Source organism: Gallinula chloropus (genome assembly GCF_964237585.1).
Source record: "Gallinula chloropus genome assembly, chromosome: 24".
Classification (NCBI taxonomy): domain Eukaryota; kingdom Metazoa; phylum Chordata; class Aves; order Gruiformes; family Rallidae; genus Gallinula; species Gallinula chloropus.
Window position 1 is genome coordinate 4,446,466 of NC_140109.1, and position 25,382 is coordinate 4,471,847.

General features: G+C 53.7%; 3 protein-coding genes across 3 annotated transcripts in view; all 3 read left to right on the top strand.

Annotated features, from left to right (window-relative positions):
• Positions 1-17,110, top strand: part of KMT2A (lysine methyltransferase 2A) — a 43,108-nt gene extending 25,998 nt beyond the window's left edge. The window contains exons 16-36 of the mRNA XM_084274839.1: positions 619-792; positions 1,459-1,569; positions 1,820-1,893; positions 2,398-2,591; positions 3,044-3,150; positions 3,277-3,414; positions 4,696-4,854; positions 5,150-5,267; positions 5,352-5,430; positions 5,660-5,820; positions 6,380-6,565; positions 7,240-11,593; positions 12,269-12,349; positions 13,025-13,089; positions 13,846-14,016; positions 14,668-14,742; positions 15,014-15,188; positions 15,504-15,611; positions 15,770-15,853; positions 16,185-16,314; positions 16,738-17,110. Of these exons, the coding sequence (XP_084130965.1) occupies positions 619-792; positions 1,459-1,569; positions 1,820-1,893; positions 2,398-2,591; positions 3,044-3,150; positions 3,277-3,414; positions 4,696-4,854; positions 5,150-5,267; positions 5,352-5,430; positions 5,660-5,820; positions 6,380-6,565; positions 7,240-11,593; positions 12,269-12,349; positions 13,025-13,089; positions 13,846-14,016; positions 14,668-14,742; positions 15,014-15,188; positions 15,504-15,611; positions 15,770-15,853; positions 16,185-16,314; positions 16,738-17,013 (7,020 nt within the window). The 3' untranslated portion in view covers positions 17,014-17,110. The remainder of the gene's footprint in view (positions 1-618; positions 793-1,458; positions 1,570-1,819; positions 1,894-2,397; positions 2,592-3,043; positions 3,151-3,276; positions 3,415-4,695; positions 4,855-5,149; positions 5,268-5,351; positions 5,431-5,659; positions 5,821-6,379; positions 6,566-7,239; positions 11,594-12,268; positions 12,350-13,024; positions 13,090-13,845; positions 14,017-14,667; positions 14,743-15,013; positions 15,189-15,503; positions 15,612-15,769; positions 15,854-16,184; positions 16,315-16,737) is intronic.
• Positions 17,111-21,489: 4,379 nt separating this feature from the next.
• On the top strand, positions 21,490-23,218 carry TTC36 (tetratricopeptide repeat domain 36). Its single transcript, XM_084274971.1, has 3 exons — positions 21,490-21,627; positions 21,746-21,934; positions 22,807-23,218. Exons 1-3 carry the CDS (start codon positions 21,516-21,518, stop codon positions 23,073-23,075), a joined length of 570 nt encoding a protein of 189 aa, XP_084131097.1. The 5' UTR covers positions 21,490-21,515; the 3' UTR covers positions 23,076-23,218.
• Positions 23,219-23,413: 195 nt separating this feature from the next.
• Positions 23,414-25,278, top strand: TMEM25 (transmembrane protein 25; the record flags this gene model as incomplete). The annotated part of the gene is made up of 6 exons (XM_084274930.1): positions 23,414-23,594; positions 23,670-23,957; positions 24,177-24,467; positions 24,542-24,826; positions 24,905-24,985; positions 25,079-25,278. 6 exons carry the CDS (start codon positions 23,414-23,416, stop codon positions 25,150-25,152), a joined length of 1,200 nt encoding a protein of 399 aa, XP_084131056.1. The 3' UTR covers positions 25,153-25,278.
• Positions 25,279-25,382: the final 104 nt, after the last annotated feature.

The window sequence follows — 25,382 nt, forward strand, 5'->3', positions numbered from 1 at the left end:
CCTTCCACAGGCAGGGCCACCAACCTCCAGGTCTGGAGCTACACAAGGTTGCCCAGGGCCCCATCCAACCTGGCCTTGAACACCTCCAGGGATGGGGCATCATGCTCTGTCTTGAAGTGTTGCCTGGCACATGGTTCAATTCTGGTATTGCTGTGTGTCACAGTGCTAAAGTGTCACTGTCATACCTTGAACGACGCCTACTGTGATGTTGGGGTTCATTCATTCCTGTGGAACAAGAGACGTGGGCATCAGTTATACGACTTGGGAGGGGAAAGAAAGAAATTCAGGTGAAGTTCTTGAAGGAATGGTAGGATTTAGCTCTGGGATGGCAAAGGTGTTTTTTTGACAGCCGACTGGGATCTTTGTTATGAAATATATAAAGCAGGTTGATCCTTGCAGCTGGCTCTGCTGCAGGTCATGCAGATCAACCGCAGGAAGCTGGCTAAGATCTCTTCAGTTTTGTCCTTGCATCTTGGACAGGAATTCTCCAAACAGGAGTGTCCTTTCTTTCCTGTTAGTGAGAATCTCTGGGCCAATAAGCGTGTGTGGGAGTATGTTATACATTGCAGCCATGCTTCAATAGCCAATATCCCTCTGTCTGGTTGCTGATGTCAACAGGCAGCGAAACCGCCTGATTTAAATCCCGAGACGGAAGAGAGCATCCCATCCAGAAGCTCTCCGGAAGGTCCCGATCCTCCTGTCCTGACAGAAGTCAGTAAACAGGAGGAGCAGCAACCTCTGGATCTGGAAGGAGTGAAAAGGAAAATGGATCAAGGAGGCTACACTTCTGTGGTACGTCAAAGCTTTAGTGTTCTGCTCTAAGAACAGAGCCTGTGGATTGCTTCATGGCCCGTGGCATGTGTAACTGAGCACGCCAAAGCCTTTTCTTTATGAACCAAGGAACAGGTTAGCGTGCTGCAAAAAGCAGTTCTGGCTGGCGCTCGTGTTAGTGTTGGCCCAAAGGCGTGCAAGCCACACCATTGCATGGCATGCTCTAACCAGCAGTGGTACCCAGTTAAACCCCTTTTGCTCTTGGTCAGACATTTCTGTCAGTGGAGGTGGAATGGATCATTTTTTGTCTGCAAATTCTAACCAAGCTGTGACCTCTACGAAGCGTGTAATCTCAAGGCAGACTGTACATGGCAAAGCCCCCAGCAAGTGCACTGCCAGATCTTGGCCAAATCTTCTGGAGGTCCCTGTAGCTCAGCCAGTTTAAAATCAGTCAGCAGTCAGCTCCTGGTAGAAGGAAGGAGCAAGCAGTTGTGGGTGTTGCAGTTCTGCCAGCCAGTTTGCAAATATACAGGGCTGCTCCTTCCTTTGCAGCCAGCTGCTTTTTTCTGCCCTGGCTCAGTCTCCCATTCATCTGGACGCTCGCTTGATGTGTTGAAAAAGTCAGTGGTTGGTGTAGCTGGACAAGAGACGGTCCTGTTGATGTGAAATTTGGTGGCTTTCTTACAGCTGGATTTTAGTGATGACATCGTGAAGATAATTCAAGCAGCCATTAATTCCGACGGAGGGCAGCCAGAAGTGAAGAAAGCCAACAGCATGGTCAAGTCCTTCTTTATTCGGGTGAGCTGGACTACAGTTGTTCTGAAATCCGCTCAGTGTTGTACTGTTGCTTGTGGCTGTTGGAATCCAAAGGGTCCATCATGCTTACCATTGCTTGGGTATTTCCAGGAACACAGTAATGTGTCATCAGAGTTGTTGTTGTTAATGAGATCTTGGTAGTTGCACATTTGCAGTAGATCTGGGCTTGAACATCTTGTGAATTTTGGGGTACGTTGTATAACATTTCTAATGGAGTGTTGTTTTCCTTCAGCAAATGGAGCGTGTTTTTCCATGGTTCAGTGTAAAAAAGTCCAGATTTTGGGAGCCAAATAAAGTAACAAGCAAGTAAGTAATTGTTCTGTGTCCGACTGCGACACCCTGCAGTTTGCCAGCTGTCCAAGCAAAAAGTATCAGGAGCGCCTGGTTGAGGGGTTGGCTTTTCTGGTTTGCTTTTTTCCCTTTTTCCCTTTTATTTTTACTTTTCCAAGAAGTTAAACAGTAGTCTCTACCCCAGGTTTTTTATGGGCTTCCTTGTTCTTAGGCAGAGTAACCAAACACGTTAATTAGAGCTAGGAATATTGAGTGTTGGCTTGTCGGTCCTGTCCATCCTTCCCCCTCCTCCTCACCCCTATTTGGTGTGGCCCTCCTCCTGCCTGCTCTCCCCTCAAAACAGAGAGGCAGCCCCCTCACAAACCTTTACATGTGAGTAGCCTTTCTTGAGCACGTGTGTGGACTGTAAGTAACTACCTGAGTCGTTACTGCATGTGGAGCATTGGTGGTGCTGGTAGAGGGGGTGTGAGGTCCTCTGGCATAGTCAGGTCTGACGGCTGACTCCTTGTTGCATTTCAGCAGCGGCATGTTGCCGAATGCGGTGCTGCCCCCTTCGCTTGACCATAATTATGCTCAGTGGCAGGAGCGTGAAGAGAACAACCGCACGGAACAGCCCCCTCTGATGAAGAAAATCATTCCAGCTCCAAAACCCAAAGGGCCTGGAGAACCAGATTCACCGACTCCTCTGCATCCTCCCACGCCACCCATCTCTGGTGAGAAACCAGATCGCGGCACTCCCGGTTGGTCTCAAACCCAGAGCGCTTCATTCAAGCAGCCATTAATTCTGACAGAGGGCAGACAGAAGTTAAGAAAGCCAATAGCATGGTCAAGTCCTCCTTGACCTTCAGCAGTAAAGAGAGGGTGGTATTGGTTCTGTATGCCCCTGAAGAACTTAAGAGCCCTCCGTGGCCTGAAATCACTCAGAGCCTGTTACGTGGGTTTCTGAGCTGTGCTTGGGCCCAGAAATCTGCTTGCACCCAACTCTCTGCCCCCAGAACCAGGACTGTGTAGGGGCTGATGCCTGCTTTCCCTTGCTTTACGAGCTGGCTACCAAAAACTAGGCACCGCTTGCCTCTCGTACGCTGTTCACCTACCGATGGTCTTCCCAGATGAGTTTCTGCCTCCTGACTTTCAGGCGTAAACTGTTCTCTCTTTTAACTCCGAGGCTCAGACAGAAGCAGAGAGGACAGTCCTGAACTTCACCCACCTCCAGATGTAGAAGACAACAGGCAGTGCGCGTTGTGCCTGAAATACGGCGACGACAGCGCTAACGTGAGTACCTGGCACGTGCCTGTTCCGCCCGGACCTGACCTAAGTGGTACTGTAGGTTTGGCACTAGGGATGGGCTGGCTGCTGTTTGTGCATCATCAGAAAAGAATGTTTCCTTCTGTTCTGTAGGATGCTGGACGTCTTCTCTATATCGGCCAAAACGAATGGACCCATGTGAACTGTGCTTTATGGTCAGCGGAAGTATTTGAGGATGATGATGGGTCTCTGAAGAACGTGCATATGGCTGTGATCAGGGGAAAGCAGCTGGTGGGTATAAGTAAAGAATACTCCCAATAAGCCTTGTGCTGCTTGACACAGATCTGAGACAGGAACCTGGCTGAAAGATCCCTTGTGTGTGGTCTTTCTGCTCCGTCCCCTCCTTGCTTTTCTGTTCAGTTTTGGGTTTGCATTCTGTCTGTGATAAAACTGACTGAAGGCACTTCAAAACTACTTTTCTCCTGGGCCAGCTCAGAAATACTGCAGAGGCCAAAAGGGCCTTGTGACAGGAGTTACATGAGTTGTGTTTCTGTTGCAGTTGCCAGTGCTACACCTTAAGCAGGTGGTGTGGTGCTTGGGTGCTTGTGGTGCTTGGGTGCAACCTGGTGTTAAAAGCCATGCAGGATACCTAAAGCACAGCCAGACGCTCTTAAAGCCCAGCACCTGTCTCTCTTACTAGAGGACTTACCAGAGCTTGTGTTGCAGCCTAAACTGATGGCAGGAGAGAAACTCAAAGGAGAGCAAGCGAGTATTGACCTGGTGTATTGACCTAGGCTGAATTGTAGAAGGAATAGACACTGAAAGCAAGTGTTGTCCCATTCAGGGTGTTGGCCAAGGAGCATTCCCACATTGGAGTGTAGGTGAAAGGCCTTGCCATCTAACTTGTATGTAGCTGCTCTGTTAAATGTTGTGAAAAGAATGACAGTTTGTCCAAGTTTTGGTTTCATATCATGTCCCTTGTTCCCAAATACTTATTAAAAAGGGAAAAGTAGTGGAGTAGGACTGCTCTTTGGCATTAGCAAGCCGCCAACTTGGGGAATACTCTGTGCAGGAGAAATACTTGACATATATACATATATATATATGGATACTTCACAGAATCACACAACTGTAGGGGTTGGAAGGGACCTCCAGACCTCATCGAGTCCAATCCCCCCCTGCCAAAGCAGCTCTCTAGGACAGGTCACACAGGTCGGTGTCCAAACAGGGCTGGAATATCTCCAGAGAAGGAGACTCCACAGCCCCCTAGGCAGCCTGTCCCAATGCTCTGTCACCCACTTGAATGTGGAGTACAAGCAAGGAGGTCTGTGGCCTGGAGGAACCGATCTGCAAATGCAAAAGTTGTTTGGTGTGAGCAATCCTGCTTCCTCTCGCCGCCTCCTCCACATGAGTCGCGGTCGTGAAGTGTTACAGCCACAAAGTGGGAGGTCAGGCCTTGCTCTAAACTCCTGTCTCTGCTAGGAAAAACCAACCCACAACAGTAGAGGTGGCCTGCTTGTAGAAGGGACTAACTTTCAACGTGTTTTGAGTTGGTTGCTCATGCTTTTGCAGAGGTGTGAGTTCTGCCAGAAGTCCGGCGCCACGGTAGGCTGCTGCCTCACTTCCTGCACCAGTAACTATCACTTCATGTGCTCGCGAGCCAAGAACTGTGTCTTCCTGGACGACAAGAAAGTTTACTGCCAGAGGCATCGCGACTTGATCAAAGGAGAGGTGAGACTCTTCTTTCACACCCTGCCTTGTCTGGGGGTGGGCTGGGCCTGTAACTGTGAGCGCTCTGTGGCAGTTAATGCTGAAACATGCTCCTTGCTAACGGGGGCCGGGCCGCAGCGCCGTCAAAAAAGAAGTCAGCTGTACAGCTGGCACGGGGGAGTTTGGCAAGCGGGGCTGCGGGGCGGTTCAAAGACTTGAAAGACCAAACTGTGGAGCTCGAGTTTGGCAGACCACGTGGCATACACGTGGTGGTTCCTTTAAAGGGAATGAGTAGTTTTATGCATCCTTGTTCCAGGTGGTTCCTGAGAATGGGTTTGAAGTCCTTAGGAGAGTTTTTGTGGACTTCGAAGGGATCAGTTTGAGAAGGAAATTTCTTAGTGGCTTGGAACCAGAGAACATCCACATGATGATAGGTAAGATCCAGTCTGTGGACGCTTGATCCACCTTTGGTGCTGGAATCTGTTTCACAGAACTTCTCTGTTCCTCTTTGTGCTCAGGCTCGATGACAATAGACTGTTTAGGAATCCTGAATGACCTCTCAGACTGTGAAGATAAGTTGTTTCCCATCGGCTATCAGTAAGTATAAGCTGTTTCAGGATCAGGTGTGTCTCACCAAATCCACTGAAGTAATGTAAAAATGGATGGTAGTTTTCACACACCATTCAGGAATCCTGTGGTTAAGCTAGAGGTGTGTCATGCTGTGCTGGGAGGCCTTTTCTCCCCTGTAATTTTGAGGAATGAAATAGGGATGCTGAGGTTTACTCTGCCATTGAGTAAATTGGTTGATGTTTGACTTGCCTTCCAGGTGCTCTAGGGTGTACTGGAGCACGACGGATGCTAGGAAGCGCTGCGTGTATACCTGCAAAATCATGGAGTGCCGGCCTCCGGTCATCGAACCTGACATCAACAGCACTGTAGAGCATGATGATAACAGAACCATTGCCCACAGCCCCGTTCCCCTTACAGGTGATCTTTGAAATTAAACTCTACATGTTGTTGCCTTACTTCATCCTTAGCAGAGAACCAGGTAGTGCCTTGAACCTGCACATCTCAAACCAGTTTGGACTAGGATCCACCTCAGGCTTCCAAATTAGGTTACAGTATCTTAAAATGGTACAAAAAATTTAAAAACAAGATCTAAGCTTCCGAGTGCACCAGTGACTTTGAAAACTGGACCTAACAGAAACTGCTGTCCTAAAACTTTCTGGTCTACAGGTCTGGGATGCTTGTGGTGACCTAAAACTTCAGGTTGTACCTTGAGTGTCAGGGTGGCTGGTATGGAATAGGGGGGTTGTTAAATACCCTGTTGAATGGTGCCATTGCACTGCTTGTGTATTTCCTGATTGCTTTCCCTGTATCCATACCTGAGGGGCTCAGGGGGTTTTGCAACAAAATGACTTGGTGTTCATTTGACAGACACCCTGAGTCTCCAGGGGAGACCTGATGGCAATATGTACTTTGCCTGATCGCTGCTTTCGGGATTCAGTGTGATTTACGCTGCTGTTTTCTCTTCTGTGCACCACAGAAACTCTACCTAAAGACAGCCGGAACACACCTGAAATTGTAAACCCACCATCCCCAGATCGTCCCTTGCATTCTCAGACCTCTAGTTCCTGTTACTATCCTACAGTCTCCAAGGGTCCTAGGATCAGGACACCAAGTTACCCATCCACGCAGAGGTCTCCGGGCTCCAGGCCGTTACCCTCTGCAGGTATTTCTGATTGCGGGGGTGGTTTGGGGAGGTTTGTTTTGGAAGTATTTTTGGCTTGTTTCATGTCTCTCTTGGCTCTCTTCAGATTGTGGTGTTTCGTTTTCTGTTTCTAGAGAAAGTAGCAAAATGGCAGTAGGTTTGAGGGAAGGAAAGTTCTGAAAAGATACAGTAGAGGTGGCGTGTCAAGAAATGTACGACCGGAACAAAAAGTTCCCTGGGATGAAGAAAGCAACGTTTGGGCAACAGGATAGCAGTAGTGCAGAAGAGCTGTAACGTGAGTTAGGGACTTAATATCTCAGTTGGTATTTTTCCAGAGAGAATCAGAAATCTGGTATTGTAATTCAGCTACTGTTTTCTGTGTGAATGAGTCACGTTTCGTTTCAAACCGGTGTCGAAAATTCCCACCAGAAGTTGAGATATTGTCACCCTGAGATATATAACCCTGAGATATGTAACCCTGAGATACATATCCCTTGCCAGCTTGGTGTGGTGAATACTGACTGGCAGTATGGGAGTTTTAACGTCTGCCTCAAGTATGATCGCTCCGCTCGTGCTGTTTGGCTGAGAGGCTTTTGTGGTTGTTAGTTTCTCGTGTGTTGTGTGGAGGGATTGGGTGTGCATCCACCGTGAGGGTTTCCCATTGCTTGACTGTCTGTCTTGCCTTATTTTCTCAGGAAGCCCTACCCCAGTGACCCATGAAATAGTGACGGTGGGAGATCCTTTACTATCCTCTGGACTTAAGAGCATTGGTTCTAGGAGACACAGCACTTCCTCCTTGTCGCAACAGCAGTCAAAGCTCCGGATGATTTCCCCTACGCGAGCCGGGAGCGCTTACTCCAGGCACAGCGTATCCTCGGCTCCCAGCGCAGGGTCCTCTTCAGAACACGAACCGAGCAGCAGAAGTACTGACCGCTTTGCAGGGTGTGTGAACACAGGTACTCCAAGCACTCCGGTTCAGAGCTGCTCTACTGGTCCTGGCTCTCAGAAAGCAACAGCTACAAGTGGAAGTAAAACTTACCAGCTGGATGCACCTCAGCCTACGGAAGGAAAGCATACTAGCACTTCGGATTTGCTAGCCAAAGGTGCGCCCTCCAAGGGAGATAAGATGAAAGCACTGACCTCAAAGGACATGGATTATTCTGCTCATAGTTTTGCTTCTGGAGGAAACTCCAAAATGTCTGCTCAGCCAGCCAGTTCATCAGGCACAGATATGAATGTTAAAATAGGAGCCTTTCAGGAATGTTCAGGATCGTTTTCTTCCAAAGAAACAATGTCCTTCCCAGCTCTGCATCAGAGAGGCCCGAGGAAAGAGAGAGACCAGCACACGGAACCTGTGCAGCCAGAGAAAGAGACTTTGGCCGATGAGGGGGACGTGAAAACCTTGAAGCCTGCTGGAGCAACCAGCAGATCTCCTGCAGCGAGTGAGCAGGTACCTTCTGCCCCTAGAGACAGGCGCCAGAAGGGGAAAAAGTCAATGAAAGAGAGTTTTAAGGAGAAGCACTCCCTCAAATCTCTCACCGACCCAAGTCAAGCAGTAGGAGGCGAAGAAGGAAACCTGAAACCAGAATTTGTCAGTCAGGGCTTGGCGACTGAACAAATGAGCCAGAGGTTACCTAATAACATCCCTGCTGAGAAAGCTGGCGAGAGGTCTCCACCTTCCCAAGGGCCATCTAAAGGGTCTGCGGTGCGGATGGACGTGGCCTCGAAGGAATCGCAGGCACCTAGAAAACGCACTGTCAAGGTCACTCTGACTCCTCTCAAGATGGAAAGCGAAAACCAGTCTAAAAACGCACAGCAGGAGAGTGATGCTGAAGCTCAGCCGGCAGGACCGGAACTGGCCGCTTTGGCAGAGCCCTCCTTGACTTCGGAAAGCCCGGATGATAACCCTGTGGTTCAGGGAAGTCCAAACGAGGCACCAGCACAGGAACCTCAAAATAACACCTATGAAAATTTGCCTGTTCAGGATAACAACTTGATGCTCCAGGATGGAGCTAAAGCCCAAGAAGAAGGCTCCTACAAGCGGAGGTATCCACGGAGAAGTGCTCGGGCCAGATCCAATATGTTCTTTGGATTGACTCCTCTGTATGGTGTGAGGTCTTACGGAGAGGAGGACCTTCCCTTCTACAGCAACTCAACAGGGAAGAAGCGAGGGAAGCGGTCTGCAGAAGGACAGGTGGATGGTGCGGACGACCTGAGCACGTCGGATGAAGATGACCTGTACTACTACAATTTCACTAGGACGGTGGTTTCCTCAAACCCAGAGGAGAGGCTCACCTCCCATAACTTATTCAGGGAGGAGGAACAGTGTGACCTGCCAAAGATCTCGCAGCTAGACGGCGTGGATGATGGGACTGAAAGCGATACGAGCGTGACGGCGACCACGAGAAAAGTCAGTCAGGTAACCAAAAGGAGTGGTAAAGAAAACGGAACGGAGAACTTGAAGCTAGATAGAACTGAAGAAGCTGGAGAGAAAGTCCAAGTCACCAAGAGCTCTGCCGTCCACAAAGCCGACCCGAAGATGGACAACTGCCATCCTGTGAGCAGGGTTAAAGCTCAAGGTCAGGACTCGCTGGAAGCTCAGCTGAGCTCGCTGGAAACGGGCCGCAGGGCTCACGCCAGCACACCTTCCGACAAGAACTTGCTGGACACCTTCAACACAGAGCTCCTGAAATCCGACTCTGACAACAACAACAGCGACGACTGTGGGAACATCCTCCCTTCTGACATCATGGACTTCGTACTGAAGAACACGCCGTCTATGCAGGCGCTGGGAGAAAGTCCAGAGTCCTCATCATCTGAGCTGCTCACGCTGGGAGAAGGTCTGGGTCTTGACAGCAACCGTGGCAAGGACATGGGCTTGTTTGAGGTGTTCTCCCAACAGCTGCCAACCGCCGAGCCGGTGGACAGCAGCGTCTCTTCCTCCATATCGGCGGAAGAGCAGTTTGAACTGCCGCTGGAGCTTCCTTCCGACCTCTCTGTTCTGACCACTCGCAGCCCGACAGTGCCCAGCCAAAATCACACCAGGCTGGCTGTCATCTCGGAGTCTTCGCTCTCCTCCTCAGGAGAGAGGTCCATGCTTGCCTTGCCTTCCACAGAGTCTGGGGAAAAGAGAGTGACTGTCACGGAAAAATCTGCCTCGGGGGAAGGTGACGCAGCTCTCCTGAGTCCAGGAGTAGACCCGAGCCCCGAAGGACACATGACTCCTGATCACTTCATCCAGGGTCCCATAGATTCAGAGCACATAGCCAGCCCACCCTGCGGCCCTGTCGAGCAAGTGCACGGCAGCAACCAGGACTTAACGAGAAACAGCGGGACTCCGGGTATCCCGGTGCCGGTCTCACCCACCGTTCCCCTCCAGAGCCAGAAGTACGTGCCAAACTCCACAGACAGTCCTGGCCCCTCACAGATCTCCAATGCTGCAGTGCAGACAACGCCACCCCACCTCAAACCAGCTGCAGAAAAGCTGCTGGTAGTCAATCAGAACATGCAGCCGCTCTACGTCCTCCAGACTCTCCCCAATGGTGTTACTCAAAAGATACAGCTGACACCCTCTGTTAGCTCTGCGCAGAGCGTGATGGAGACCAGCGCTTCCGTGCTGGGCCCCATGGGGAGCGGGCTTGCACTCACCACAGGACTGAACCCAAGCCTGCCCTCATCTCAGTCGTTGTTCCCTCCCACAAGCAAGGGGCTGCTGCCCATGTCCCACCACCAGCACATCCATCCCTTCTCCACAGCCACCCAGACTGGCTTCCCACCCAACATTGGCAGCCCTTCGCCAGGTCTTCTGATAGGTGTGCAGCCACCCCCTGACCCTCAGCTCTTAGTGTCTGAAGCCAGCCAGCGGACAGACCTTGGTACCACCGCCTCTGCACCGGCCGCCCTGGGCAAGAAACGGCCGATATCCCGCCTGCAGTCACGGAAGAATAAGAAACTGGCTCCTTCTGGAACCCCTTCTGCTATCGCTCCACCCGACATGGTCTCTAACATGACCTTAATTAATTTTGCTCCCTCCCAGATTTCCAACCACCCCTTGGATCTGGGAACCATTGCCAACTCAGCATCCCACAGAACCGTCCCCAATATTATCAAAAGGTCCAAGTCGGGGGTCATGTATTTTGAGCAGACGTCTTTGCTGCCGCAAGGTGGGACCACTGCTGCAGTCGGCACATCTCCCAGCGTCATCGGGCCAGATGCCAGTCACCTCCCAGCAGGGCCTGTATCTAGCCTAGCATCGAGTTCCTCGGTGCTGAATGTCGTATCCATGCAGGCCACAGCAGCCCCCGCTACCGGCGGGTCCGTTCCTAGTCACATTTTGGGTCAAAGTTCGGTGACGCTAACTAGCCCAGGGCTACTGGGGGACTTGGGTTCGATAAGCAACCTCCTAATCAAAGCCAGCCAGCAGAGCCTCGGCCTTCAGGAGCAGCACATGACCTTACCACCAAGCACGGGGATGTTTTCACAACTGGGAGCGACCCAAACTCCCTCTACGGCCGCCATGACAGCCGCCTCGAGCATATGCGTCCTGCCTTCCGCGCAGACGATGGGCATGACGGTCGCTCCGTCGTCTGCTGACCCAGAAGGCTCTTACCAGCTTCAACACATGACACAGCTCTTAGCCAGCAAAACAGGGGTTGCCTCCTCTTCCTCTTCCTCCACCTCTTCCTCCTCCTCCTCCTCCTCCTCCTCCTCGTCCCAGCTGGACCTCAGCGCCGCTTCGGCGGCGACGCAGTTGTCGAGCTTTCCACAGCTCGTTGATGTTGCCAACAGCACCGGGCTGGAGCAAAGCAAGGCTTCCTCCTCAGCCATGCACGCCAGCTCGGCATCTCCCGCGGGCTCCCCGTCACCCGGTCAGCAGTCTGCCAGCGGCTCCGTGCTGGGTCCCGCCAAGACCAAGCCGAAAATCAAACGCATCCAGCCGGCGTTAGACAAAGGGAATGGAAAGAAGCACAAAACTTCCCACCTGTGGGCCAGTTCCTCCGAAGCACATGTTCCTGACAGAGGAGCCGTGCCCCAGGCCTCGGCGGCAGGGTAAGAGTCTTTGTCTTATCTTCTCTTTTGCTTATCCCTGAGGTTTTGTAACAAGGTAAGAAAGAACCTTGCACTAGCTCCTGCAGCAAATAAATCCTCCTTTTGCCCCCTCCTTTTGCCTCCCCCTCAGCTCCCGGGAGAAAGTGGGTATGTAAAGGATTGGGGAGGGGGGGGATGCTTTTACCACCTTAGAAAAGGAAGGATGAAAAACCTGAGGCTGTGAGGATGGGGGGACTTTATTAATATAGAAATCTATTTCTTTATTTAAGGAGGGGGGGGGGGGGCTTTGTTCCTCATTGACAGCTCTGGCATGGGCTTTTAACTTTAAAATAGCTCTTCTGTGCTGCTGGCACCAGCCCATTAGTTTGAAATGTTTTCTGTAGCTGTGTCCACGTTCCACCACGCACCTCTTGACTTCTTTGCTTCTGGGTTGCTCTGGCGTGTTTCTTTGGCACCCGGATTTCCTCTCCTCCTTCCCCCTGACGTGCTGATCTTGGTTCTGATGTGATGCTGGGAGCATGAGCTCCAGTTCCTGGTATCTGTTACCGCTCCTGTAGCTCTGCTCGGCTGCTGAGTCTGTCGTGGCAACAACAAGCTGCTGCCTCGTTGCTGCTGCTGCCTTCCAGCTTTGCTCATGGCCTGTATGTTGAACATTCAGAAACCTTTCTGTTCCAGGACCCCTGCTGTGAAGGCAGATACCCAGGATGCAGCAAGCATCAATCAGCCACCGCAGAAGCCGTGTGGCCAGCCCGCAGGGTAAGTGCTTGACAGCCCCTCAGGCTGTCAGGAATGTATCCAGAGAAGCCAAGCAGCCTTTGCTACCTTGCAGCCTGGAACGAGCTGTCGTGTTGCAGTGCAGGGCCATTTTTCAGGTTACATTGTGTGTAGCCATTGGGAAGCTTCCCACATGCTGAGAATTGGACCACTCGGGTGGTTTTTGGCCTTTGATGGGTCAGCACCCACCTTACTACAGAGTCAGGCAAATAAAGAGCCGGTGGCAGAGGGTATTAAACGAGCCTCCTACCCACCGACTGACGGGCGCCTCAGAAATAAACCCCTACACAGCAGAATCCTTCTGCCTGCTGTTTCCAGGCTGCCCAGAGAGGGGGTGGATGCCCCGTCCCTGGGGGTGTTCAGGGCCAGGTTGGTTGGGGCTCTGGGCAACCTTGTGTAGCTCCAGGCCTGGAGGTTGGTGGCCCTGCCTGTGGCAGGGGGCTTGGAGCTCTGTGATCCTTGGGGTCCCTTCCAACACAGACCAGTCTGTGATTCTATGATTCTGTGATCCCATGTGAGAGCAACTGATCCCAAGAAACATTCTTGTACCCCAGTCTGGTTCTCAAATCTTGTAGATGAGCGTTATGGGTTGGTGAGGAAACGAGACAGGCTGTCAAGTCATGTTCTTCATGCTCACTCCCTTCCTTCTCTCCCAAGGCAAACAGCAGCCCTCCCAGAATCACAGTCAACACAGAACTCAACGAGTGAGCAGGAGAACACAGGTACGAGACTCAGGATTCTTCAGGGCTGGGAAATGAGCACCTGCAAGCTTGGATTTTTGCAGGTCTCATTCTTCTGGGGAAAAATCCCAGAGCTTCCAGTCACGTTGTTGTTGCTTTGAAGGGAGGAAAGGTTTGTTTGCTACTAATAGCTATCAGATGAGTAGTTTCATCTCTATTATTGGCACATGGAAACTTCAACACTTGAGCTTTCACACCCGTGCTACAACACACTCTTAGATGACTCTGATTTTTTTTTTCCCTGGGGGGTTTTGCTGTCCAAACAGGCAAATTAGTAAGAAATTTTCAGCTGGGGAGCAACCAGGGGGAAAAAAAAATACCCTTCTACCCTGTTTCCATCTTCATGAGGAAAGGCTGAGTGAGCTGGGGCTGTTCAGCCTGGAGAAAAGACTAAGGGGAGACCTTATTAATGTTTATAAATATCTTAAGAATGGGATGCAGGGGAAATGGGCAGCCCCTTTGCAGTGTCTGTGGGGACAGGACAAGGGGTGATGGCTGCAAGTTGGAGCATAGGAAGTTCCGCACCAACATGGGGAAGAACTTTTCCCCAGTGAGGGTGAGGGAGCCCTGGGACAGGCTGCCCAGGGGGTGTGGAGTCTCCTTCTCTGGAGAGATTCCAGCCCCATCTGGACACCGACCTGTGTGACCTGTCCTAGGGACCCTGCTTTGGCAGGGGGTTGGACCCCATGAGCTCTGGAGGTCCCTTCCAAACCCAGTGATTCTATGATTCTTTTCTAGGCTTGAAAGCTCTCGAGGAAGAAGAGAGCACGTTCAGCTCCCCCCTTATGTTTTGGCTTCAGCAAGAACAAAAGAGGAAAGAGTGTCTTGGTGAGAAGAAGCCCAAGAAAGGTTTGGTTTTTGAGATCTCTAGTGATGACGGTTTTCAGATCTGCGCAGAAAGCATCGAAGGTGAGAACTCTTGCTGCTTCTGTTGGATTGCTTTTAGGTTCCCTTGGCAGAATTAAAGTTATGACTTCTGAGGACCTCTTAGTTGGGGGTTGTTTTGAGGTTTTTTTAATAGATTTAAAACCAAAAAATAACCCTCTGTTTAAACAAAAACCAATAAATCTCTTGGTTTAGAGCCCTAGAACAATCCCTGTCCCTGACAGTGTCTGGATTCCATCAGTTTGGTTTGGGGATTTTTTTTCCCAGTACAATATATTCAGTGGAATACATATTGTTGCCCCATTTATTTGTATTTTTTATCAGTTGACCAGCTGTGTTTGTTGTTGAAATAGTGTGGATCAGAGCGCAGGGTATCTAGGCTCCAGACCCTTTACTGAACACAGCTGCTCCTCTTCATGCCAAAGGGAGTTTTGGATCTGAGGGTCTCAGTTTGTGGCTCGTGAAAGGCTGTGGGCTTCATATTTTCCCCTCAGCTTTTGTAAAATACAAGTGGTTTAGTGGAAGACAGCGTATCGCCCGTGTAGATAGAGCTCTGCTGACGGCACGCTGATAAGAAGCATGGCAAAAACGAGGTGTAGCAAGGCACCTGCTGGGGCAGTCCCCAGCACTCAGATGCTCTTTCTCTGACCTGTCCCCCTGTCTGTGTGACCGCAGATGCCTGGAAGTCACTGACAGACAAGGTTCAAGAGGCTCGTTCTAACGCCCGCCTGAAGCAGCTGTCCTTCGCAGGTAACACCCAGCACTACACTCCTTTCTGGGTCTGAGTGGCAGGGGGGGGTTCAGAGTCCTGAACAGTTCCAGTTCAGTTAGCCCACCTTAAAGAGGATTGTTTCTTCCCAGTGCAGCGATTGAAAAGCTCTTAGGTGGAACAAACTAGCTGGTAGCAGCGGTTGCGTGAGGATTGCAGGCGAGCGCCCGAGCTGCGTTTGGGGTGCTGCTTGGGTCCTCCAGGTCCGTGTTCTCAGCTGGGTTTTCTGTTGTGCTTTCCATCTCATTCCAGGTGTGAATGGTTTGAGGATGCTGGGGATTATCCACGACACTGTTGTGTTCCTGATCGAGCAGCTCTATGGAGCCAAGCACTGCCACAACTACAAGTTCCGATTCCATAAGCCGGAGGAGGCCAACGAACCCCCTCTGAATCCCCACGGCTCTGCCCGGGCTGAAGTCCACCTGAGGCAAGTTGCAAGCTTTACTGTCCGCCCGGTTAACGACCCCCCTGCTTAATGAGACTAACTCCTGGCAGGGCATAAGCAACAAGCCTCAGCAGCACTAAGACTGAAGAGAAGCAGCTGATTAGTTCTGTCGTGTCTTCAGAATTGACACATTTTCCCATGGCGCTTTAATTTGAGGCCCTCAAGAAGCTGCTGCCTTACCCTGAAGGCTTTAAGAGGGTCATAGTGGTGGAGGTGTAGAGCAGTGGGAATTTTGTGGTGACCCCACGTGTGTCTCTGTTAGCAAAACAAACTTCCTTTCCTCTTTTTAACTCTCAGGAAATCTGCGTTCGATATGTTTAATTTCTTGGCCTCTAAACACCGGCAGCCACCGGAATACAACCCAAATGATGAGGAAGAGGAAGAAGTGCAGCTGAAGTCAGCCCGGTATGCAAGGCTCAGAAGGGGAAAACGGCACTGCAGTGCTAAAATGAGCTTGGGGGGGGGAAGGTGCTGGGGCGTCCCCCTTCTCTTCCTTGGGGCAGCCTTTAAAACTTGAAAGCCCCTGAGCTCTCAGTAAAGGCTCTCACCTCCCTTTGTTTTAGGAGGGCGACCAGTATGGACCTGCCCATGCCCATGCGCTTCCGACACTTGAAGAAGACCTCCAAGGAGGCAGTTGGTGTCTACAGGTAACGGTTTTGTTCCGACATGGAGGAAGGTGAAAACTGGAAACCTTCCTTGAGGTCAGCCTGCAGAATTGAGAAGGGGAAAAAAAACAGGTTTTGGGGGGGGTTTCTCCTCCCCAAGTGGATGTATTTAAAAAGTAATCCTCAGCACAAGCCACGTCACTGCTTGGCAGGAGTGGAGATCTGCGGGGAGCATTCTTGGTGGTGGTGTTACTTTGTAGAGGAGGAACAGAGCGAGAGGTCATCCTCATCATGAAGTAACCTCTTTTCCACAGCGTCTCTGAGTTTTGCTTGTGTTGTTGGAAGTACTCACTGGCCTTGTTCCTTCTCCTAGGTCTCCCATCCATGGCCGGGGGCTGTTCTGCAAAAGGAACATCGATGCAGGTGAGATGGTGATCGAATATTCAGGCAATGTCATTCGCTCCATCCTCACTGACAAACGAGAGAAATACTACGACAGTAAGGTGAGTTGTGGGCTTTCACAGAAGTTCTTAAAGAGTTTGGGAGAACTAGAAAGTGGCTGTGAAGGTAGGACAGGCTTAGGCCGTGTGTGTGACGACCGCGTTTGGGATAGCCTGGCCGGGGACCGCAGGCTTGGCGTGGAGTTTCTGGCCTCGCTAGCACCCTGGAGGGGCAGCACCCTGGAGGGGCAGCACCCTCGCTTTGCCCTCTGGGCTGTGGGAAGGGTCCCTGGGTCCAGTCTTAGCACAGCAGCCGCAGAGAGCGCGGGGAGGAAGCGATGTGAGGATGGGCATCGTGAAGCCAAAGAGAGGTTGCAGACACTCTGGAAGACCTGATGTCTGGCTGCTGCAGCGAGCGAGGCTGCCTGCCAGGGCAGATCCCCCTTCGCTTCCCCACCCTTAACCCTCTCTGTCCTCTGTGCGCAGGGGATCGGTTGCTACATGTTTCGCATTGACGACTCGGAAGTGGTGGACGCCACCATGCACGGGAACGCGGCCCGCTTCATCAACCACTCCTGTGAGCCCAACTGCTACTCCCGGGTCATCAACATCGATGGCCAGAAACACATCGTCATCTTCGCCATGCGCAAGATCTACCGCGGGGAAGAGCTCACCTACGACTACAAGTTCCCCATCGAAGACGCCAGCAACAAACTGCCCTGCAACTGCGGCGCCAAGAAGTGCAGGAAGTTTCTCAACTAGAACTTCTTATCCACAGGGCTGTGAGGGAGCCCTGAAAGGGCCCTGGGGTGAAACACAGCTTTGGGCCAGCCCCTCCCCGGCCGCTCAGACGGGATGGAGAGGCCGAAGGGCAGGAATGAAGATGGGCCGGGCTCAGGGGCCTGACTGGCGGTCGCGTTTCTCTGTCAGCATCCGCGTCTCCGTGGCTCGCATGCGCACACGTACCCTGGCAGAAGACACGGGCGACTGGAGAAGTTCCTCACCGGGATTATGGTTTTGCTATTCTCGTTTCCCACCCCTCCACACTTACACCCCCCCCCTAGATTTTGTTTCTCCACCCATGAGCGGGAGAGGGGAGGAGAGGTCAGCCCGGACCCAAGCGTGGGGGAGCGGTTGCGGGTCCTGTCCCTCTCCCTCCCTGTCTCTTGGCTCTGTGGAGCCGTCCTCTTCCTCCTCCTCACTCTAGGGCAGTGTTTGTTGAGTGAGCTTTCCTCCTAGGGACCCTGGAGGGCTTTGTGCAGTTCCTCCTTCTGTGCATTGCATTGGTAGACCCTGTGGTGCCTGGGCCAGGCATCCCGGCACGCAGCCTGCCTGTGGTGGGCTGCAGAGGGGTTTGGTGATAGCACTTCACTCCCAAATCCCCGCATGGGAACTCAAGGTGTTCCTGGGCAGAGAGGGGGCTTGTGCCAACGGGTACCATGCCACAAACCTTCCTTTGGGCAGCGCCCTCCCTTTCTGCCTCCTCATCCTTCCGAGGGTGAGATGGGGGTCAAGAGCCAGTTCCAGGATGGGTCACATCCCGCTGTAGCGCAGTAGTTGGGAAGGGCTTGTGTGGAACGCTGCCACGGGAGCTGCTTGGCCCATACGTGTTTGTCTTCCCCAAAAGGCACCCCCAGAAGGGAGCCTGACCCTCTGCAAGCTCAAGGCCAGGCGCTCAGCAGCTTCACCTGTGGGATAGAATGAGTGAGAGTGGTGGGGTCAGAGTTGCCGTAGCTGGAGGAGCCAAGGTGGTTGATGCAGCATCAGCCCTTCCTCCCTGTGAGGGGCCACAAAAAATACAACCCAGAGAAAGAAGCAAAGTGCCCCGAGCCCGACACGTGACGACATTGGATTTTACCCTCTTCTGTTTACAGTTTAGTATTTAAGGTTTTATAAATGTAAATATATTTTGTATATTTTTCTATGAGAAGCACTTCATAGGGGAAAGCACTTATGACGAGGCTTTTTAAACAGTGGTATTATCCTAATTTAAGAGAATCTCTTTTTAATGATTTTTTTTTTTATTATTATTATTATTATTGTTATTTTCATAGGACGGTTATAGGAAATTACCGGGCTGGACACAGTCTGATCCTTTCTCCAGAGAGGGGAGGGAGGGAGGGGCACCCTTTCTTTTTGGTTGTGTTTGTTGGGTTTCCAGTTGTTTGGTTGTTGGTTTTTGGGTTGGTATTGGGTTGTTGTTTTGGTTTTTTTTTTTAAACTCTTGTTCTGCCTTTTTTGACTTGGGTAACTTGTCTCTGGGAGGTTTGGCTGGACCTTAAACTTTATGCACCCCTCAAGAAAGGAGGGGGGGGAAGGCGGGGCTCAGCTTAGGAGGAGTTTGACTCTGCCCCAAGGACTGTCTGTGTGCCCCCAGGCAGGAGATGAGGCTCTGCCCCATGCCAGCAGTTTGGAAAGCTAGGAGAGGAGGAGAGCCCCAGCCATGGCTGCCTCCTTTCTGGGGGGGGTGGGATGGGGGACACATGCAGCCTCCCTCTCAAAGGTGGCCAGCGGGAAGGGAAAGGTGGGAAGAGCACCCAGGCTGTCCCCAAGCTGTAGCTCAGCAGCGGGTGGGAAGGAGAGGGCCGCTCGGAGGCAGCAGTCGGTGGGAAAGGGCTGGGAGCACCCCAAATCCGAGCCCCTTCCCTCCGGCGGCGTTGGGAGGGGTCGGGTCCTGCCCCCTCCCCCTCGTTATTGCACTGTGTGGCGATCGCTCGGTGAGAACCGTTGAACGGGGAGTCGGGTCGCCGCTTGCGTTGGTCACCGAGGTGACGTGATGCACTGACAGTTTGGGAACGCACATACCTTGAGGGGGCCGAAGGGCAACGTGCCCCCGGGGGGGGGGACCTCAGCCCCGAGCACAGCCCTTTCCCTTCCCCCCACCCCACCCCCCCGTGTGACTGACAGCAGCGCTGGGGCACGGCCCTCGCCTTGGCGAAGCCCCCGAATTCATCCCAGCACCCCAGCTCCGCCACCTCCCTGTCCCATGGAGGAGGAGGAGGAGGAGAGGGCATCTTCCCCAGCTGCGGGGAGAGGGAAGTGCTGCCCAAAGCCTCCCCCTAAAGAGCGGGGAGGAGGGTTGAGGGGAGCGGCGTGCCGCAGGAGCCCCCCAAGAACCCCGCGCCGGGCAGCTCTCCTGCCCGTTCCGGACAGCTGCCCGCTTTGCTGCTATAACCTGTGGCGGCTGCCTGAGCGGGAGCCGCTGTGGCCAGTGAAACTGCCCCGTTAACCCCCCTTGGGGGGGGAAGCTGCAACGTGCCCAAACAGCAGAGGAACCCTGGCAGAGCACTCAGGGGGTTCTCCCACCCCTGGGTCGCATCCTGCCCGGGCCAGCGCGGTGCAGCTTCCCCCTGTATGAATGTATATTTTCTAAGGACTGACGCAGATCATGGGATCTGGAAACAGTTTAAAAAACAAGAAGAGAAAGAAAAAATAAATACACAAAAAAAAAAAAAACAAACCCCACACCCCACAAAGGAGAACCCTATAGGGCGTTTATTTTCCTCCGTAGGAACCGACGTGGGGTGGTTGGTTGTGGGTGGTTTTTTTTGGTTTTATTTCTTGGTGTTTTGGTTGTTTGTATTTTTTTTTTCCTAAGGAAAAAGCGGGTCATTGCAAAGGGCTGGGTTATCTTTCCTTTCCAGTTTCCTTTTCGTTTCGAAGCAATACCAGGTTCTTCAGCAGGGGAGGGGGGGGACCGGTCTTTTTATTTTTGGATTACTTGCTGGGCCAACTCTCCACACTTGCCAGTTTGGCTTTTGGGTTGGTTTGGGGTTTTGTTTTTTTTTTTTTGTTGGTTGGTTTTTGGTTGATTTTCTTTTTTTTTTGTTAAAATAACTATAAATACGCTATATATAGGAACTAATATAGTAACGCACCGTGTAACGAAGCCTAGTTCAGTATCAGTCCATGGCTTTTTAATTCTCTTTAACACTATAGATAAGGATTGTGTTACAGTTGCTAACGACAGCCGGGGCAACCCCCCCTCTCCCAACCCCAGTGAACTGGGAGCAGGGCGGCTCGGCTGCTTTTCTTTCCCCCCCTGCCCTTCTTGTTAACCAGTCAGTACTTGTACAACTTGGGTTTCTTCCTTTCCTTCCTCTCGTTTCGGTTCTGAATGTTGGGGGTACCACCTGCATATTTTTTGGGGGATGGGGGGGTGGGAGGGGGTGAAGAGGGGGGGAGAAAAGAGAAAATAACAAAAAAAAAAAAACCTACTACTAATGTGCTCTGTGCTTTTCCTGGTTATCTTTTTAACGAGGTCCAGTAGCTTTGTCTTTATCAACCAAGAACTATACTTGTGGTGTTTCTTTTTCTTGAGCTTAACAGTCTCTTTAGTAAATACAGGTAGGTGAATAATTGTTTCAAAAAAAAAAAAAGAGAAAAAAAGGCAAAAAAAAAAGGTAAAAAAACCACAATAATAAAAATACTTAAAAAAAACAAGCTCTGCAAAGGCAAAGGTGATGTTCTAGAAATACCATTTCTTGCCAACTTATCATGTATAACAGATCTCTCTTCTTGAGTTTGAGTTTTATTGTTTTGGTTTCTCTTGGGTTGTTTTTTTTTTTTTTCTTGTGTTCTTCCAAGCTTCTGGTCGTTCTGTTGTTTGGGGGTGGGGTGGGGTTTGGGGTTGGTTTTGGTTTGTTTTTTTTAAGAAAAAAGCAAAAAAAAAAAAAAAAAAAAGGAGAAAAAAACCCACAAACAACCCCAAAACAAAGAGGAAACGCGTCTCAAGTCCATCAGTGTTAACTCCCTGCTGCAGGGATGAAGGAAATACTTTAATAGTTAAAAAAAAAAAATGCTGAAAGCTCTGCAAAAGACTGAATGTAAAAAAATAAACCCAGTGTACATAGTTGTAAAAACAAACAAACAAAAGGAAAAACAAAACAAAGGAGTTTTTAAACATGTTTATTTTCTATGCACTTTTTTTTATTTAAGTGATAGTTTAATTAATAAACATGTCAAGTTTATTGCTGCAGAGGGCTGCTCTCTATTTCTTCTTGAGGTTTTTCTCTGTCTCACTGTGTGGAAAACAGACCCCTGGGTGGGATGGAGGAACCCTGGGGACTGGGGAGAGGGGCTGGGTGCTGGCTCACCGCAGCCAGCGTGGGTCATGGGGTCACTTTGAGAAGGTGCTGGGTCTTCTGGCTGGGTGGTGGGGCCTCGTGGCTGGGCTGGGATAGGATGGGGACGGGGGTGAAGCGGTGCCAGTGGTGTGAACATTAACCTGCCCCAGGCTGGCTCGGCTGCAGGGTCTGAGCGCCATGGCCACGGCGAACGACAGGGCCGTCCTGCAGACCATCTTCAACCCCAGCACCCCCTTTGGGGATATCCCTGGGCTGGATGAGGAAGAGGAGGATGCTGCTCATGAGGAAGGTGAGGTGATGCCGTGTCTGTCTGCGTCTTGTGGGGAAAACTCCCCAGGGAAGGGAGTGGGGTCCCAAGGTCACACCTGGTGCCGGCTGCTTCCCCAGCCACGGGCTTCTCTCCGCAGGTGAAGCTTTTGCGCCGGAGCTGCTGGAGCAGGTCCGTGACCTGGAGCTGCAGGGGGTTTCTGCTGCCGAGTCGGGAGACGTGAGCACGGCTCTGGAGAGGTTCGGCGAGGCCATCCGCCTGCTGCCCCAGCGCGCCTCCGGCTACAACAACCGGGCCCAGGCCCTGCGGCTGCGGGGAGACGTGGCAGGTGAGCAGAGCCGGTACCGCCGCGTGGTGATCACAGAGTCACAGAGCTGTAGGGGTCAGAAGGGACCTCCAGAGCCCATCGCGTCCAACCCCCTGCCAAGGCAGGTTCCCTAGGGCAGGTCGCACAGGTCCAGACAGGGCTGGAATCTCTCCAGAGAAGGAGACTCCACACCCCCCTGGGCAGCCTGTCCCAGGGCTCCCTCACCCTCACTGGGAAGAAGTTCTTCCCCAGATTGGTGTGGAGCTCCTTGTGCTCCAACTGGAGGTCATTGCCCCTTGTCCTGTCCCCACAGACACTGAGAAGAGGCTGCCCGTTTCCCCTGCATCCCATACTTCAGATATTTATAAACATTAATAAGATCCCCCCTTAGTCTTCTCTCCAGGCTGAACCACCCCAGCTCACTCAGCCTTTCCTCACAGGGGAGATGCTCCAGGGCCTTAATCCCCTTCATAGACTCCTCTGGACTCTCTCCAGGAGATCCCTGGCTTTTTTTATCCCAGGGAGCCCAGAACTGGACACAATGCTCCAGGTGGGGCCTGACCAGGGCAGAACAGAGGGGGAGGATCCCCTCCTTTGACCTCCTGGCAATGCTCCTTTTGATGCCCCCAGGATCCCATTGGCTGGCTCATGGCCAACCTGTCATCTACCAGGACCCCCAGGTCCTTCTCCTCAGAGCTCCTCTCCAGCAGGTCACCCCCAGCCTGTCCTGATTCCAGCAGTTATTCCTCCCCAGGTGCCAGACTCTCCACTTCCTTCTGTTAAACCCCATCTGGTCTCTCCCTGCCCAGCTCTCCAGCCTGTCCAGGTCTCGCTGCTCCCCAGCCATTCCCCCAGCCCCCCCTTAACTCCTCTCTTCTCCCCCCACCGGCCAGGTGCCCTGCGGGACCTGGAGACAGCCATCCGCCTGAGCCGGGGCTGCGGCCGCGCCGCCTGCCAGAGCTTCGTGCAGCGGGGCTTGATCCACCGGCTGCAGGGCCGGGAGGAAGAGGCCCGGCGGGACTTTGAGCGAGCGGCGCGGCTGGGCAGCGCCTTTGCCCGGCGGCAGCTGGTGCTGATGAACCCCTATTCCGCCCTCTGCAACCAGATGCTCTGCGAGATGCTGGGCCGGCTGCGCAATCCCGGCGGCACCAGCAGCCCCTGAGAAGGGGCCAGAGCCGCGGTCCTGGCCGCTGGGGAAGATCCAGCTCTGGTGTCGGAGCTCCTGTTGTTCCTCCTCCTGCTTCGCAGCCAGGAGGCATCCCAGCGTCTCGGGTTTGTCCCCCAATAAAGCTCCCCTACCCCGTCCCCGGCGCTTGGGTGTTACTCCTGTGTGTTGCGGGGCTGAGGAGAGGCGGGGGTGGAGGGGCGGAGGCGGCCCAGCTGGAGGGATGCTCGCAGCCGAGCCGGGGACCGCCCCTGCGCCGCAAGCTCGGCCCTGCCGGCCGGGGCCCGGGCGCAGAGCCGCACTGCGGGCACCGGAGATGCTCCAGGTAAGGGGCGATGTGCGGGGATGCCGGGGGAGCCAGCGCTGGACCGGACCCGCGCCCCTGCTCCAGCTGCCTCTCTCCTAGCGCTGAGCTCGGCCCGTGTGCCATGGGGGAGCCCGGGGGCCGGCTGGGGGCTGCCCGCCCCTGCCTCCTCCTGCTGCTGCTGCTGGGTGTCCCGGCGCTCTGCTCGGCAGGTGAGGCTGCGGCGGGCTGCGGCCGCGGCTCCCGCACCCCGCCACGGCTCTGAGGCGCCGCGGGCTCTCCGGCAGGCCTGGGGGAGCTGGGCCCCACCATCGACGGGCAGCGGCTGGCAACGTGCACGCTGCGGGAGGAGGAGAGCCGTGCCTTCACCTGCCGGGCCCCCCGGCTGACCCCGGGTACCACCCTGGCGTGGTACCTTGACGGTCGGAAGCAGGAAGCCAACTGCTCCGGCGCCGGAGCTGCCAGCTGCACCCTCACCATCACCGCCCGGCGCACCGACCGGGAGCTCAGCTGCTCCCTGACAGACCCGGGCTCCGGAGAGACCTACAACGCCTCCGTCCTCCTCGACGTGCAGTGTAAGGTCCGCGGCACCCGCCCTGCTCAGGCCAGAGAACACGTGGGGCTGGTGCCCGGCCGGAGCGGGACCTGATCTGCTCCCGTGCCGGCTGGAGAAGGGCACCACCTCCTCGCTCCTGCACCAATGCAGCTGGCCAGAGAGTGCAGCCCCTGCTCCTGGCTGTGCTGCATCCCCCACAGTCCCTCCTGCCTGTCTCATGCCTGTCTTTCTTGCCCAGATAAGCCGGAGATCCTGCGGGCAGATGCCCACTACCAGGAGGTTGAGGGCGCAGGGCTCCTCCTGGTGCTCTTCGTGCTGGTACAAGCCAACCCCACAGCCAGCATCACCTGGCTGGACCAGGATGGGCGTGTGATGGCCAACGCCTCCGAGTTCTTCCTCCTGGGCGCCACGCGGTACCCGGGGACAGCCAACCACTCACTCCGCGTCCACCTCAGCGCTGCAGCCGGCAACTTCTCCATCAGTGCTGCCAACAGCGTGGGTGTCACCACCACCTCCCTCCTGCCACCAGGTAGGCGTTGGGGTGCGGGCGCAGAGCGGTGGGTCCCGTGGAGGGGTGCTGAGGGGCCCCCACTGCTTGTCCAGGTCTGTTGGATGCCCGTGTGGAGCTGCCCCTCCTGGGTGTTGGCGTCGGAGCCACCCTGGCCCTGGTCGCCCTGCTCAGCCTGGGCTCCTGCGCCGCCTGCCTGGCGTGCCGCCGGGCCAAGCTGGTGCCAGAGCAGGGGCGTGGGGAGGGCAGCAGCCCGCTTGGCCGGTGCTCCCATTGCAACAGCTCCGAGCAGCCTCAGAGCCGGGGCACACACCTGCCCCGCCAGACACGGTCCCTGCCGCCTGACCTGCGACTCCACGACCTCGCACAGGGGGATGGAGGTAAGACCCTGAGGTGCTATCAGTTTTGCAGAGGTCAGGGCCAGCTGTCCTGGCTTTCATCCCTTTCCTTCTCTGCAGCTTCCCCCAAGGACACGGGAGCCGGGGCAGAGGAGAGTGCCCCACTGGCGCTGGAGAACTCCCTGGTCCTCAGCAAGCTCGGTGAGGGGGCGCAGGCAGGGGAGCAGCCCCCGAAACCACGCTGTGGGGCCTCCGCGGCCGCCCCAAAAGCCACCAGCTGTCTTCACCCCACAGGTTTCATCCAGCTCCCGCTCTCAGGGCGCATCTACAAAGTGCCCAGCACGAGCAGTGACGAGATCTGGCTGTGAGGCGCTGCCCGGCCCCAGGTACGTACAAGCCTCCGGAGAAGCGCAGCCTGGGCTGTGCCGGGGAGACCGCGCAGGGCCCGGGAGCCGCGCCGGTGGCCACGGCGTGTTTCCACGCAGCCCCTACACCAGCCCAAAGCTGCCCATAGCTGGGCTCTGCCAGGCTGTGGGCACCACAGTTGTTCCCAGGATGAGGTCAGGCATCAGCCTCGTGATCCCCTTCTCCCCTCCCC

What these genes read in the sequence shown, in the direction of transcription:
- TTC36 (XM_084274971.1), top strand. Translation starts at nt 21,516, where the DNA reads ATGGCCACGGCGAACGACAGGGCCGTCCTGCAGACCATCTTCAACCCC. An exon ending in GGATGCTGCTCATGAGGAAG is followed by an intron (nt 21,628 to 21,745) that starts GTGAGGTGATGC and finishes TTCTCTCCGCAG; the next exon opens with GTGAAGCTTTTGCGCCGGAG. An exon ending in GCTGCGGGGAGACGTGGCAG is followed by an intron (nt 21,935 to 22,806) that starts GTGAGCAGAGCC and finishes CCCACCGGCCAG; the next exon opens with GTGCCCTGCGGGACCTGGAG.